At 30.1% G+C, this 15938-nt stretch overlaps 1 protein-coding gene across 1 annotated transcript in view; it reads left to right on the top strand.

The window, feature by feature from the left end:
* Positions 1–15938, top strand: part of LOC107440653 (E3 ubiquitin-protein ligase MYCBP2) — a 194178-nt gene that overhangs the window by 75819 nt on the left and 102421 nt on the right. Inside the window, exons 33-38 of the mRNA XM_087158274.1 lie at positions 5027–5311; positions 6597–6692; positions 8058–8153; positions 10213–10422; positions 11550–11684; positions 15125–15303. Of these exons, the coding sequence (XP_087014400.1) occupies positions 5027–5311; positions 6597–6692; positions 8058–8153; positions 10213–10422; positions 11550–11684; positions 15125–15303 (1001 nt within the window). The remainder of the gene's footprint in view (positions 1–5026; positions 5312–6596; positions 6693–8057; positions 8154–10212; positions 10423–11549; positions 11685–15124; positions 15304–15938) is intronic.

Here is a 15938-nt window from a genome sequence, read left to right as displayed (position 1 = left end):
AGAAAAAACGAAGTAATACACTAATGATTATTTCCAAAATGATAGTAAGGTAAACATCTTTCCAAAAAGAAAGAGAAATCCTAAGATCTTATGAGGAAAAAAAAATTTTTCTTTTTAAAATGGCGGGAAAATTTATCGAATTTCGTTCCGGTTTTTTGGTTTTCCGGTTTTCTGATTTCCGGATAACGGGTTCTGTACTGAATTTATATTTAAAAATTATATTGATCTGTTCCACAGATATATTGCCATGTTTAGTAGGTAAGTTTAACGATTGTGAATTGATCTAAATGACACAAAATACTATATCATGCAAACCGTCATGTTTATGATTTTCTACTGCATGTGTTGGATGTTTTTTGAAGACCGCTAGTTAATTTGTATATTCTATTATGTATGAATTTAATGGGCAACTTTGTTATAATCTAACAAATTAAAAGAATGCTAGAGTTTCCACTAAAATTCTTCGTGCTACCCATGCTTTACTAAAACCACTTTTTTTAATATATTCTCTTACACGGTTACATTAGGTATCACCTGCCCAGATAGCACTGTCACCAGATTGCAACAAAAAAGTGACAGTCACAGAGTCTTATGTGACTTTTGTAACATGTATGTGTGAATCTTAAAAGGTTACTATGTCTGTCTGTGGTGATGTCACCAAGATGTTAAAATGATACCACAATGAAACATATGATTGTCACAGTGTCACATACTCATGTCTTATATTAGTCACACATTGACCCTATTAATATGTAAATGTCATAATTTCCTCACATTGTCACTCTATTGAGACGTGAATAAGTCACATCTTCGACACTCGGTGATTCTATTAAAACATAAATATATCACAGTTTTTTCATGCCCTGTCACAGTTTTTTCATGCCCTGTCACACTAAATATGTCACATCTTCGTCACACTCTGATGTTACTGCAACAACTAAATTTCTCCATGTGATGTTGAGATTTAGTGACATCAAAAGACATCAAAATGTGTCACAAACCTATACATCAGCTTATTTAAGCCTTGTAGGTTGCTTATTAAATTTATATTCATTTATGAAATTAAAATAATTTATTTAAATCAAAAATAAATTTGTCAGTAATTTTTTTAAATATATTTAAAAATTATTGAAATTTTCTTATTGTTTATTACACATATAATTTAATCTCTCAGTTATTTATGAATTATAATCTTATATTATACTTAATGCTAAATGAATAATATTCTTTTGAAAATTTATCAACATTTCTTTCTGAAAAAAAAAATTTGTGTAGTTCTAACATAACCAATATTAGTTTAAATGTATGCAAAATATAATGAAGCATTTTATTTAAGATTTAAAAATTACAAATCAAATACAAAATTATTGAAATTATTGACCTAAAAATTTGTTATTTTTCTCCCTCTGCAATATTTTTGAAGAAAATAAATCACATCACAGAACTGTTTGTAGTTATAAAAGTTGTGTGAAATTTGAAATTTTTAACATGAATCTTAAAGAAAATATAAGCATATATATCTATTTTAAAAACATAGAAAAACATCCAAATTCTTCCTTCAAAAAGGTAATACAGTGCCCACCATTTATTAAAATCACTTTCGTTTTATGCTCTTTTGATTTTATTAAGCGGCTGATTTTATTAAGAGGCGATTCAACATTTGAAGAAAAAAAATTACATTTTTACGATGCATTCTAAATGCACACATTTTAAAAGCTGAAATAATGACAACATTAATGCTTTATTTTAACTGATTTAATTATTTTAATGAAGTTCAACCCTATAAAAGATTAAATTTACAAAATTTTTGCAAAAAAACGATCAATGGTTGCTCGAGTTGCAGAAAATTAACTTTTCAACATCATTTGAGAGTTTATAGAAGTTTTCATAGTTTTCGATATTTCCTCCTCTTTGTTCTAAAACTTGCCACAATACATTAAGCGCTTTTCTGACTTCCATTGAAGATGGCACTGATGAGTTTATTTCATCTTCTGAGTCTGATTCCTCCATTTCTTAATTGGAAATAACTTTGCAATTTTTGATGTCTGTAACAATTTCAGAATCAGACTTTTCTCCTGATATTTGCAGGTTATCGTCAATAGCAACGTAACGTGAAAAATTCTCGTCCATTTCATTTTCTTCATAGTTTTGCAACACTTCGAATTTATCTTTAAGACACAAATCCTTCCTTTTCGGCATGATGATAAAATTTAACACCAAACGAACTTAAAAATGATATGTGCTCAAACTTACTCAAAAGGCTTAAATAATGTGGAACATGTGCACAGACAGTTTTTGGAAATCTATTCATGTTCTCTGTTAATATAAGTAGCAAAAGAAACTACTCTCCCTTCTATGGTTCATTCAATAAAAAGTAAGATAAGTATTCGATCCCCTGTTGAGTGAGATAGGTTTCTCCAAACTTCATTCAAGTCAAGGAATTGACATTGATTTCTATGAACTCGCCGCTTACCACCCACATTTTTCCTTAACTATTATGTATATCACCGGGAAGTGCTAACCACACCTGTTTCACAGGTTTGTGAGTAACTGTTGCTTCTTCTAAAAAAATATTTAAACTTCGAAAAAATAAAATTTTATAAATAAGAACAAAAAAAGCTGAAATATTGCACTTTTGATTTATTATGTAGTCAAAATTTTGATTTTAAAAAGCAGATGCATTGATTTTATTAAAGGATGTTTTTAACATGTATTAATATTGAAACGATTCGGTTCTTGCCGATTTGATTTTATAAAGCGGCTGATTTTATTATCCGGTGATTTTATTAGCGGCGGGCACTGTATTGAAATAAATATAGTTAAATATTGTTGGATATTTGGACAGAGGATAGTTTACATTAATCTTTTTTTAGGGTTTATCTTATACTACATTTAATCTTTCTTCTGATAAATTATGCCAAAAAGGAATGGATCAATAAGGAGTTTTAAGGAATGGATCAATATCGTACGGCAGGGATGGCGAACCAATGGCACGCGACACAATATTTTGGGCACTCCACCGATCACAATTATTGTTACACTATGAAGCATATGTAACAATTAAATTAAAATTCACAAAAAATGAACAAAATAATAAACAATATCAATAAAAAAAATTAAAAATTAATGCTAAAAAAACAATTAATAACCGTAAAAAACAAGCTAGCAATAAATAACTAGCAAAAAAAGAAAAATTAACAGTTCTGCTTAAACTAACATCTTACAACCTAATATAAGTTATTTGTCATCTAATCTGCAACAACACAAGTCACACTAATGTTACTTGAAAGTTATGCGTATAACTGAGATATTGCAAAATGTATTTTTTTTCAATGTAAATAAAGAGTTTTAAGTTGATAGTATTTAGTATTATTATTTTCCCAATAATCACGAAGTCAAAATTATTTGACGGCACGTCTATGACCTCATTAAGCAATTTTTGTAGAGAAAATGGCACGTTGGTGTAAAAAGGTTCGCCACCCCTGTCGTACGGCAATTCATTTTAAATTATTATTAACAAATACACTTACAAAACATGTTCTTTTTTATAGTCATGTATGAAGGCTTTCGGAAATATTTAAACAAAACATAAATATTTAACAACACATATTTAATTGTAAGAAATTAGTCTCATAAAATTGCTTACAAGACTTATAAAGGATGTAAATTACCATTCCGTATGGAATGGATAACTTTAGGGAGGACAAGTCACATAAAAATATGCTTCAATGAAACAGGTTCGATAAAAAGTTGATATAAGAACAGAATGAGAGAAGTCGTAAGAAAATGCTCCTGGAACTTTAGTAAGATAAGTCATGAAATACTTTTCTATGTGACTTCTAAGGGATCAAAGTTTCTCAGTGCTTTAGTACTCAGGGGTCTGTTTAGAAGAAAGTTGGGTCTGTTATCAGACCCTTCACAAAATATCTTTTCTTAAGAACGGACCCTTCACAAAATAATTTATCGTTTAATCGGACCCTTCACAAATATGTTTATTTTCATTATTGTTTTGTTGATCCGAGGCTGAAAAAAAAAAAGAAAGAAGACGGTTCGAAACTAAGTTTTCCAAGTTTCCCTAAGTTTAAATTCCAAGTGTAGTATTCTGAAAAAATATTCCTACATTTACAAACATCGTGTGCATTCTTATTAATATTAAATTATTTATTTTTTTTGTAAATTAATAATTGACCAATTTATGATTCATAATCAATTAATTATTCATAGAATTAATAGATTAATGTGTAATAAAAATTGATTTCTGGCAATTTTTTTAATAAAATATTATAAATTTAAGAATTGTTTAAGTTTACTTAATGTGTAACACATTAAAAGAGTTACATAATTAAGTTGTGTTATTTAAAATATATCAATAGAAATAAAAAATGTGAGTGATTTTGTTTCCATTTTTCATCCGAAATGAATAATCTGTGTTGAGCAGTATAGGCTAAATACCAAATGTCTGTATGTTGCATTTCTAATTTAATAGCTGCAATTGTTGAGAATAATCTTGAATCTATTTACAATTTAAAAACTTCTTGAAAAGGTTTTTTGCAATCTTTGCAATAACAGGACCCCGATGGCACAAATTCACAAAAGCAGGTCCCTGGTTGAAAGAATGTGACTTTATGCTTAATTTATTTTCGGAAATTAAGATTAGTTTTTGTCACAATATTTCAAAAACAGGACCTTTCACAAAATGTCTGGACAGACCCTGGTACTTGTAAGGATTATTTGTGACTACCAAGTAAAAAGTCACATAAACAGTCATCACAATAAATTGTCTTGGAGGCTTTTATGTGGCACAGTAACATCAAAGTCATATTATGACCTTGGGGCAATTCAAAGCAGTCATACCTTTGACTGTGACTGTTTTTAACTTTATTATGACATCACTGTGACAATCTGTGCGATTTCTGGAGAAAGGCTTCTGTTCGTCAGTAGCATAATTTGCCGTATACACTTTATAATATGTTGGTATTTGTTGCCCTGTAGTAGTCTATATTTAAAAAAATATTTATCTTTATAGCCTTGGGTGGAAGATTCTGTGGAAGGTGACCATCTTTTGGCAGCTATTCTGGCATCTCTGTGTGCTTCATCTATTCGGCTGACGTCTACACTGCCTGTTACCTTAAAACACGAACCGGTAACCGACTCCTCGAGTGACTCGTCCAGTGACTCATCACCTATTTCACCTGAGCAAGTGCCAGATTGTAGTTCCAATGGTCAAACTCAAGAGATGTCATCCGGAGTTTACGGTTCAGAAACTTATCGATATCCCGTACTGGTTGATTGTATTAATCTAAGAACAGAGGTAGGTTCATTTCTAATCTAGAACTTCAGGGTAACAACATAACTGGAAAATCAAGGAATAGAGATAAACAGAATCAGAAAATTTATAAATCTAGAAAAAATAGGGAATTTAATTCAGGCCTAATATGGGTGTGCCCTGGAATTCTGGGTTTCTTCCAGATTTTGAAACTGAAAGCAGGGCATGTGATTTTTTTCATTGGTTTTGATGAATTCTGTGCATTTCAAGTGTTTCTGCTTGAAATATTTCTTCTTTGAAATGAGAATATAGATGGCAGCACAATGCAGTAATCACAGGATTAAAAATTAATATTTTATGTTATTAGTAGTTTAGTTCTCTAAATGTCTGTGTACGTATATTAGGGTGTCCAAGAAACTCAAGACCTGTTATAAAATTTCAATCTGGAAAAAATTAGAACGTCCTTGCTAAAAATGGATTTAGATTCAAAAACCCTCGGAGAGTTCTGGTGTTCTGTGAGAGAAGCCTACCCATTGCTTGTAAAGCGAGCTATGGCAGCTATAATTCTGTTTGCTGCAGTGTATCTTTGCGAAGCTAGATTTTCCACACTTGTGACAATAAAAACAAAACATTGAAATCGATTGAATGTTGTACATGATATGTGCGTTGCTTTGTCAAAACCAACTCTCAATTCAATTTATTAATTAAGGAAAAGCAGCAACTACCTTCACATTAAAAATTTTAATTTTAAAAATTTGTTTGCTATTAAAATAATGAAATTAAATATTTTCTAATAATTGATGTTTTTTGCTATTATTTTTTTCCACAGGGGTGTGGTCCGTGACATCTTAAAAATTTTTAAAAGGGGTCCATTTTACCAAAAAGGTTAAGAACCACTGGTTTACGTGATATAGTGTGACATATGATAAGGTAGATAAGGATGTTATGAATTGTGACACTTAGTGACAAAAGAGAGGAGGATGCAGAAAAAAATATGACATTGTCTATGGACTGCCCCTTAAATATTCTCTACTTCGGAATTCTTTATTTCCTTATGGCTTTTAGTATTTTTGAATTAGTTTAACTTGTAATAGTTTTGATTTTTTTTTTTAAATCTCTGTGATTCTTGCAAATATAAATGATGCTATTTCTTTCCATGGGTTGGAGTTTAGAGTAGGCTCTGCTGGATTTTCTATCTTAATCTGACTAAAAACGTCATTGTTGAATTTGTGTAGTCTATAATATTTCAACATATTACTTAATAAAATGAAATCTTGATTCAAAATTGTTCTGAATTCAAATGTTTGACTCTGTCTCTATATAATTACAGAGAGAGGGTTGCAATCCTGGTCCTTGCAGTTTTAAAGAGGTTCTGGACAGGTTATTAGCTATTGTGAAACAGCCGCTCGATGCCATGTTACAACAGGTAAGTTGCAACCTACTCCCTGTGATTTTCATGTTTTTCAGGAGTGATTGTATTCTGGGGGTATCACGATATTCCAGGTTTTTTGTATTATCCTTCTGGGTCTAAAAATTATGAGCAGGACATATGATTTTTCTGGGAATAATGCGTTTCTCAAGACCATTGGTTCTTGGACTTCCACTAATCGAAAACTTACAATCCGATGAAATTTTCGCTAATTCCCGCTAACAAGACGCTTGCGTACACACAATTATTTTAGTTTGGCGGATTTTTTACCATTTTGAATGTTTAAAACTTTGCTGGAATTCGCTAGTGTCACGATTCCTATTCACACGGTTTGCATATCATTGCATTTTCCTCATTTAAGGTACACATTGCGATTTGTATTCACATTTTTAAAAATTTTACATAGTGATTCGTACTCACACAGTTTTAAAAATCCAACATCGCGATTTCACATTCACACACATTTAAAAGTTCGACATCGCGATACTTGTAGGAACTAAGATTTTTTTAAAATTAGTTACTATAAAGGTGTGATATTCCTCATTGGTAGGAATATTTATCTATAAATTTTATTTTTAAAAAAAAGGAATTTGTTAAATACGAAACGTCTATGGTATGTAAATTTAGTATCTTGATATCGATTTTTTGCACATAAAATTTTCAGGGTTTTTCACTTTCTTTCACAATCACCCATGTTTTTAACCGTTTGTTGAGAACAAAATTTTAATTACAGAAAATGCATATTCTGTGGGCCATGCAAGAATATTAGTTTCATCTGTTTTTTCTAAAGTTTAATATTGAGACTTCACAGTTCTCAAAACCTGGCAGCACAACTTTAATCTCTGGCAATAATAATGTTTTACTTCAATTAACTGTGAAGTTTTAGAGTGAATTTATTATTTTACCTAGTATCAGAAATTTTCATAAACTATTGCATAAGTTTACTGTAAGTACTTTAAAGAATAATTTTTCTATCCAATAGAGGTTTGAAGTGTTAATTGAGCTAATGTAACACGCCGAAGAAAAAAAATTGGTTAGATGTTTACAAATAAAAATAAGATAATAAAGTTTCAATAGGACAGCAATATCCTTAGCAAGTTACACCACTTTAGTGTGTGAAAGATTCGTATTAAAAAAAAGTAACTTAGTGTTATCATGTATGTTGAAATGTAACAAAAAATACTAGGCTTTTATTTAAACAGAAAACAAATTAAGTAGGTTAAACCGACTAGTGGATGAACAATTAAGTGCTGCTTGTTTTTGAAAAATTCATAACATTTTTGTGATGTTTCTCTTTTATGGGAAATGCAGAGCGACCATTGATGAATATATAATATAGTATGTATATTTGGTGTTTTTCAGGAAAGTATTAAGCATTCTTCCAAGTTAATCACCAATGCATGTGCCTTTATAGCAGTGATTGTTGCAGAGTTATCATATCAATCTTCAGGAACTGTGGTAAGTGTTATTCCAAATAAAAATTAAGCTTGAACTCATTCATGTTCAAGTTGCTGTTTTTTTACAATAATTGTATACATTAATTGTCTTGAAATCAGCTAGAAAATTCATTAAAAAATGCCTTTTTGTTTTACTTTTAATATGATGTCTAAAAACTCTTAAAATTTAAATCGTGTAAGATTCAATGAAAAACACAAAGTTTTCGTTCAACTTTCTTTAGTAAAATTTTGTCTGAGTTATTAAATTTGCTTATTAATAAAAATTTGTCTCCTCTATTCATTTTTATATTAGATTTCATTTGTAACTCTGAGATTTGGTTACAGTATAAATTTTTTGCATAATTATGATGATTGATTACATAATATTGACTTTTGATGAAATATAACCATTTTCTGCATTTTTATTTTTAATTTTACCCCTTATAAACTTTTTATTTTTTATAAATTTTTATTGTTGCAGAATTATTTGCAAATGTATTAAATAAATTTGCAGGAATATATAGGATTTACAGGAATGTAAGAAATGTATTGAAAATTGCAATGTTAGTTTTGCAATTACATTTCTTTTTCCTGTCATTTAATTTTACAGATTTTAATGTTAAAACTGCAATATATTTTTAAAAAAATTGCCATAATTTGTGGATGTATGCCACACTTACAAAATTCCAATAAAATTGTGAAGTGTTTAATCAGAAAGGCTACACCATTACACACACTGAACAAAATTTTACTATATGAAATATCGGAAACTTAACGCATTTGTTACTAATTGTGCATAAAATGAATTGTTAATAGTTTAAAATCATTACAATTATTCTTAAATATACTATAAATGAATATATACTATATATATACTATATTATTTTAAATCAGAAATGATCTTACTCATAACTTTTCAAAATTATACAAAACAATTGTAAAAGCATCATATTTGTAAATACTAATTTAAAATATCAAGATTATGCGAAAATCAAATGATTAAACATCAAAAAATAATTTAAGTATGATAAATTTTTTGCTTAAAGTTGTATAATTTAGAATACATGACTTAATTGTAAATGCATATATTTAATACATGATTGAAATACATTTATCTTAACATACCAAATGATTAAACAGCTAGAAACTCTTTAAATAAATTTAAAAAAATAAGTAACATTTTGCACAAAATTGGATCATACAGATCAATCGCATTCAAATTACTAATTTTAAATAATAAAAATTTAAACCTATTATGTTCATTATGTATGTCTAAAATATTCATAAGCTTCTGATTATCAGGCTCATGATGATCTAATTTTCTCACTATCTGACATAGTAAAAAATTTACAAAAATAGGAGCAGACTGTTTATAAATCTTTTTAATTTTGTGTAGCCTATCAATAAATTTTAAGAATTTTTACATTAATTGTTTTTTTAATTTATTTGTTTTATTTATTTAATTTATTTATTTAATCATATATGTAAAGTGGTGGTGGCTATGGGGATAGAGCGCTTGCCTCCCAATAACAGCAGGTCAGTTCAAATTCCGCACCAGGCTCGCACCAGCTACAGTACTGACGTAAATATCCTCAGTATAGACTAATGTTGGGTTAGAGTCCGGGAGAGGTTTTCATAGTTTTCCTCTCCTTGTAACGCAAATGTGGGTTAGTTCCCGTAAAAAGTCCTCCACGAAGACAAAATTTCTCCCAATATTTGATTCAGGAGTTCTCTTGTGGATTGGATTAAAAAATTAGCAGGGCTGCAGAATAGCTTTAAACCCTAAATTGGGGTGGCTATTCAACGACGGCTATAAATATTGTGGGTGTACCACGGCTATAAATATCATGTGTACCCTGTATTTTTAATTACATAGGAGAGTGAGTGCTTCCACCACCATTTAGATAGTTGATAATTTACTGTTTTTTTTCCGTGCTGTCCATTTAGTGCTATTTACTCAGGTTGTAGATGTTAGAATGAAATAAAAATAAGCAGTTGCATGCCTAGTGTGTCAGAACACTTTGAAGAGACTTATTAAGTTTTGCTTTCCTTATAGTATCACTATTTTAAAATTTTTGCAGCTGGACATGCATGGTACAGGTGGTCAAGTATTGCACATCACGCCTTCTCGCTTCACAAAAGTGAGTCAAAACAGGACGTGGAACACTGGCAATGGTTCCCCTGATGCAATATGCTTTAGTGTTGACAGGTCAGGAATCTTGATTGCTGGAGTCACTGTTTATGGAGGAGTGGGTAATGAGTGGCATTATGAATTGGAACTTTTAGATGATGTAAGTATTTACAATCTAGCCCTTTTTTCCTTCTTGTTTGAATTAGATACAGACGAGTAACCGAGAGATAATACACAGGGGTCTGTCAAGCTTTTTATGAGAGGTACCTATTTTGTGAAAATTTAGACATTATTTGTGAAAATTAAAAAATTATATTAAAAATCAATGCAGAAATATGGTTATAAAATAATAGTACACTAACACAATAGCAAAAATAATTTCGCTATTGTCAAATTTTGGACTTAAAATTGTATCAAAATTAAAAGATTTAGACAAATTAAAAAAAACATGCCTTTAACAGTACATGCACAAAAAGTTATTTTTATTATGAGAATATCTCCGATGAGGTCATATCGAAAAAGTTTCACAGGGAAGGAAATGTTTCATAAAAAAAATAAAGGTCTCTTGGAATAAATTTAGAACAATGTTCGAATTTCAATTTTCTGTAAATTTTACAAAAGGAATGCCTCAGCATCTAATTTAAAAAGAAAGTATTTCAAAAGCCACGTATTTTCAAAAGCGTACTTTTCACATTGTTCTATTCAACATTTTCACTATTTATTCAACCACAATCTGTTTTGGCCTACCATCAGTCTGCTAGTGTACTAATGAACCTATCCTTTTACATGTTTGATGAAATACTTGCGAGTGCTCATGTGCATATAGTGAGTTGGGTTCAGTGAGATTATTGCACTCTCATGCGCAACTTTTGCTGCACTTTGCCATATATTTTCAATTTCAAGCTTCATTTTCTACCCTCTGAAATCGAACTGAAAGATCTCGATCATTTTTTAATGGCTAATATAATCAAGAAAAGAGTTCTTTGTCAGAAACTAGTTATTTTATCATGATCATGTAAAGTCTTTGAAAATTATTTTGCATTTTGTTAATGTATATCGTGCTTAAAAATATTTTTGAGTGCTTTAAAGGCAGGTGCTTATTTTTTGTTAAAAGATTTAGCTACGCATCCTGTATCAAAATTCAGGAAATCTTCAAATTGAGTTGATTTTCTTGAGAACTACAACACTAATTTTAATAACATTTTATTTGAATATAAGCTTATAATTATTAATTTCTAACACATCTGATTACTTTCTTGTACTATAAATATAATTTAACCGTTTTAGCAAAATTGTGGAATTGTTGATCCTTCCCATACTCAGAGGTGGAAAACATTAGCTATTGTAAGAGGAACATTTGGACCCGAAGATTGTTATGGCGATGTAGCAGAAATCAAATTTGAGAGAGCAGTTCCTATTAAGGTTTGTAACCCTAAATTTTTCTTGTTTTATTTATCTTTACTTGTGCCTATTTATATACCAGATAGTCATTCGATTAAAATGTGTGGCATATATTCAAACACATTATAATTCAAATAATAAAGAATTTTTGTGATGCAAAAGACTTACCTATGTATGGTATTGTTACTATTCAGGCAATTTAAATTTAAAAAGTGAAATCATTAAATGTGAATTAAATTTATAAGAGGAATTTTTACATTAAAGGATAGATCAAACATTTATGAGGTTTAACTATTACAGCATACTATGAAATAGAAAAACATTTTGCCTTATGATTATACATCACTATTATATGATCCCTCGCAGAAGTCTGTCCAGGCATTTTGTGAAAGGTGCGGTTTTTGTAAAATTGTGAAAAAATTACTCGTAATTTGTAAATATAAAATAAGCATTAAGTCACATTCTTTCAACCAGGGTCCTGCTTTTATGAATTTGTGCAAATAGGGTTTGGTTATTGCAAAAAACTTTTTTAAGGAGTTTTTAAATTGTAAATAGATACAAGATTATGCTCAGGACTGTAAAATTATATAAAAAAAATTAACTTTTCAAAAATCAGCAGCAATTGCTGCTTCAAAATTAGAGGTGCAACATACAAATATTTGGTATTTAGCCTATACTGCTCAACGCAGAATGTTTATTTTGGACGAATAAAGGAGGAAGCCTCTACTGAAGACAAAACTTAATTCGTTTACATCTGTCTTTCTTGTTTTTGCCCCTGGGGAGGGTTTATTCAATTAACAAAACAATAATGAAGATAAACAAATTTGTGAAGGGTCCGTTAACGGACCCAAATTTCTTCTACACAGACCCCTGCCTCGTCCTAGAAGGATCTCCAGGTTCGATGGTCGGTGCTTGCTGGAGAGACAAAATTAGCTTAAAGAAACACTTTTCCTAATTCACACTCCTTCATTTTTTTCTTGTGTATTGGTTAGTTCAATGGATGAGCTGCTGTCTCCTTTGCAGATGGTATTTAATTGGTCATGGGAAACACTGATTCTGAGTAAAAAATTTCGGGATCAGATAAAGCATCTTTTTTCAACAACAAAAAAAATCGAAAGTCAGCTTGTAAACATCCTTTGTGTGATGATATCAGGAATCTCTTACTCTACTTGGATGACTCTGTTGCTAGGGAAACTCTCATACTATTGGCAACAGGCGCAGGTGTCATCCTCCATGTAGTGCATCTTAATCAGACAAAATTTATATTGAATAAAAATGTTATTTATAATTTAAATGTCAAACTTTGATCTGAAAATGTATATCCATCTGATACTTATCAAAATAGTGAAATCCGCGAAGCACGGCAGGAAGACGACCACCTAAAACTTTTAAGGCAACAGAGATGTCGTTATCTCACAAGGTGGTTTCCTCAGCTGACGCCAAAAACAGCAAACCTCCTCTCGGTCACCATTAAGCAGAAAAGAATCGATACAAAAAAATCAATCAATCAATTTTAAATGTTAAAATGCCATCGTGGTTAAATGTACTTGAACTGAGAAAATTACGTTGATTTAATTTAGATAGTTTACATTTTGTCCGAGAGATGCTGAAACTAGGTTAAAACAACTAAGGTGTGGAAGTTGTAGCAACATCACACTATGTATCAAAACTCTTGTGTCAGGGAAAACGTGGCAACTCTTTTTTTTTTTTCCAATTGCAGTAATATATGGGGGGAAAATTTAGAATACTTGCAAAGATATCATAGCTGGTTAGCCTTATTCCCTGGTGTAACTTTTAAATGAAATTGGAAAGTTCAAAACAGTGAGGCAGATTTTTTTAAGGTAATAAGCCTCTTTTTTTTCTTCCATTTTTTAAAAAAAAATTTTTTACTCCTCGACGTGTCAAAAAACATTTCTTGTAAATATTTCAAATACCTGGAAAGATAGTCATGATTTTACAAGATGCTGCACTATTATAAAATCTGTGTTAGATTAAAATTTGAACGTGTTTTTGATATGCTTCAATATCGAAAAATAAAAATAATAGTAATATTATAATACAGTAGATATAAAATAACAGAGTTGCCACTCCACAGGGAGAACAGGAAAAAACTGGAATATACTAGAGATGAATGTGTTCCGGGAAATTTCCAGATTTTTTGCTAACCGCGATGTAGAAGTTTCCGGAAATTAAAGGTCCAGAAGTTTCAAGAAATCATCAATCATATTTATGTCTAAAAATTCTTATATATTTTATATGGGATTAGACATAAAAGTAAACTTATGCACAATTATTCATTTAAATTATGCTGCATATAATTTATTTAGAATTTCATGTTTTTAAAATATCAATGATTTAAATTTATGAAGACATAAATTTTTTGAAATGCATCATTAATGAATTTACTCGAGAAATTTTCAGGATTTTTGAGTTGGGCTCACAATTACCCCTGATATACAGTGAATTAAAGAATCATTTAAAAAAAAAAAAAAAAAACAGGGAAATTTGAATTTTTCCGAAATGTTTACGAAATGTTGACCTCTCAAAGTGCAATCTATGGATTATTTATTTCTTCTTTTACGAAATGTTGACCTCTCAAAGTGCAATCTATGGATTATTTATTTCTTCTTTTACGAAATGTTGACCTCTCAAAGTGCAATCTATGGATTATTTATTTCTTCTTTTACGAAATGTTGACCTCTCAAAGTGCAATCTATGGATTATTTATTTCTTCTTTTACGAAATGTTGACCTCTCAAAGTGCAATCTATGGATTATTTATTTCTTCTTTTACGAAATGTTGACCTCTCAAAGTGCAATCTATGGATTATTTATAGATAGTTTAGCTATGCAATACAATTTCATTTGCTTTATTATTATTTTTTTATGTATGTTGAACTGTTCTTTATTTGTCTTAGTTTTTCCAGAAATTGAAACTAGCACCTATTAGTTATCCTAATAAAGCTCACATATTTGCACAGTGATTGTGTCTTTCCTCTTAATATATTGTGTAGAATACATACAGGGAAAACACAGAAAACTTTTTTTCCAGATTTGAGGGAGAACCCTGAATAATTTCAAATTTTTCTGAAAACTGTTGAACCAGATTGTGACAAGTTTCATCACAAAGTACATTTTTAAAATTATTCCAAAAATCAGTTCTTTTTTTTTTTAAAAAATTTTTTAAAAAAAGGGGCAGTTTTGAAGAGCTAATACATAATTATTAAAAACTGGGAGTTCTAAGATGACTTTTAATCCAGCTAATCAAAAATTATTATTAATCTTGTGGAAAAATATGCACTATTTTACTATTCCACAAACCTTGAACCTGAAGCTTTAAACTTCCTTTCCTTTTTACTATAAAAGCACCAAACAAAAATCTATTGGAAAAAGGACTCATATGACATGCTTCTTTCTAAGAGAAAGGAATGGTGTTTAATATACATATTTTTTGTTCTGTAGGAAAATGTGAAGTATGCCATACGATTAAGGAATCATGGTTCTCGAACAAATAATGGAGATGGAGGTTTATCTCAAATAAAGGGACCGGATGGTTGCCTTTTCACCTTTACCGATTGCTCTTTGAGTTTCAATGGCACAAACCATACAAGGGGACAGATACCACAAATTCTTTATTACAGGTACTATTGATTTCATTTTATTTTATAGCTGTCGTTGAACAGTGAACCCAATTTAGGGTTTACAACTACCAATGTTCAACTGCATAGCTATGTAATTTTGGAACCCAATCCGGAAGACAAGGGATTTCCTGGATCTAATATTGGGAGAAATTTGCTTTTGTGGAGGACTTTTTGATGTAAGTACGTTACATATCATCTAATGCATCTGCGTTACATAGACAGGGTGCGTAGCATTTTTAAAAAGTGCTTAATGGTGCTTATTTTCAATTTTCATTTTTTTAAAAGCTCTTAAAGGTGCTTAATTTTCCCTTTTTTCAAAATGAGATTTTTCTTTACCATGTTGATTTTCGCTATGAATTATGCAAAAAGACACAGTTCACATTGTTCTATTCAACATTTTCACAATTAATTCAACCCCAAGCAATTTCGGCATATTGTCAGTCTGTAGGGTTTGAAAATGCTATTTGTTTTATATGATTCAAAATTTCATGATTTTTGACAATTGTCAAAAACAATGCCAAAAGGTTTTTTTTTTTTGACATGACGGTTGAAACAAGATAAAACAGACAATTGTCAACAGAATTTCCAACCCTGCCTAATTATATTTTTTTAAAGTGCTTGAAAATATTTTTTGA

Source organism: Parasteatoda tepidariorum, chromosome 2 (genome assembly GCF_982258835.1).
Source record: "Parasteatoda tepidariorum strain Cologne lab strain chromosome 2, Ptep-v5.0, whole genome shotgun sequence".
NCBI classification, from domain to species: domain Eukaryota; kingdom Metazoa; phylum Arthropoda; class Arachnida; order Araneae; family Theridiidae; genus Parasteatoda; species Parasteatoda tepidariorum.
This window is presented reverse-complemented; position numbering and strand designations above follow the sequence as displayed.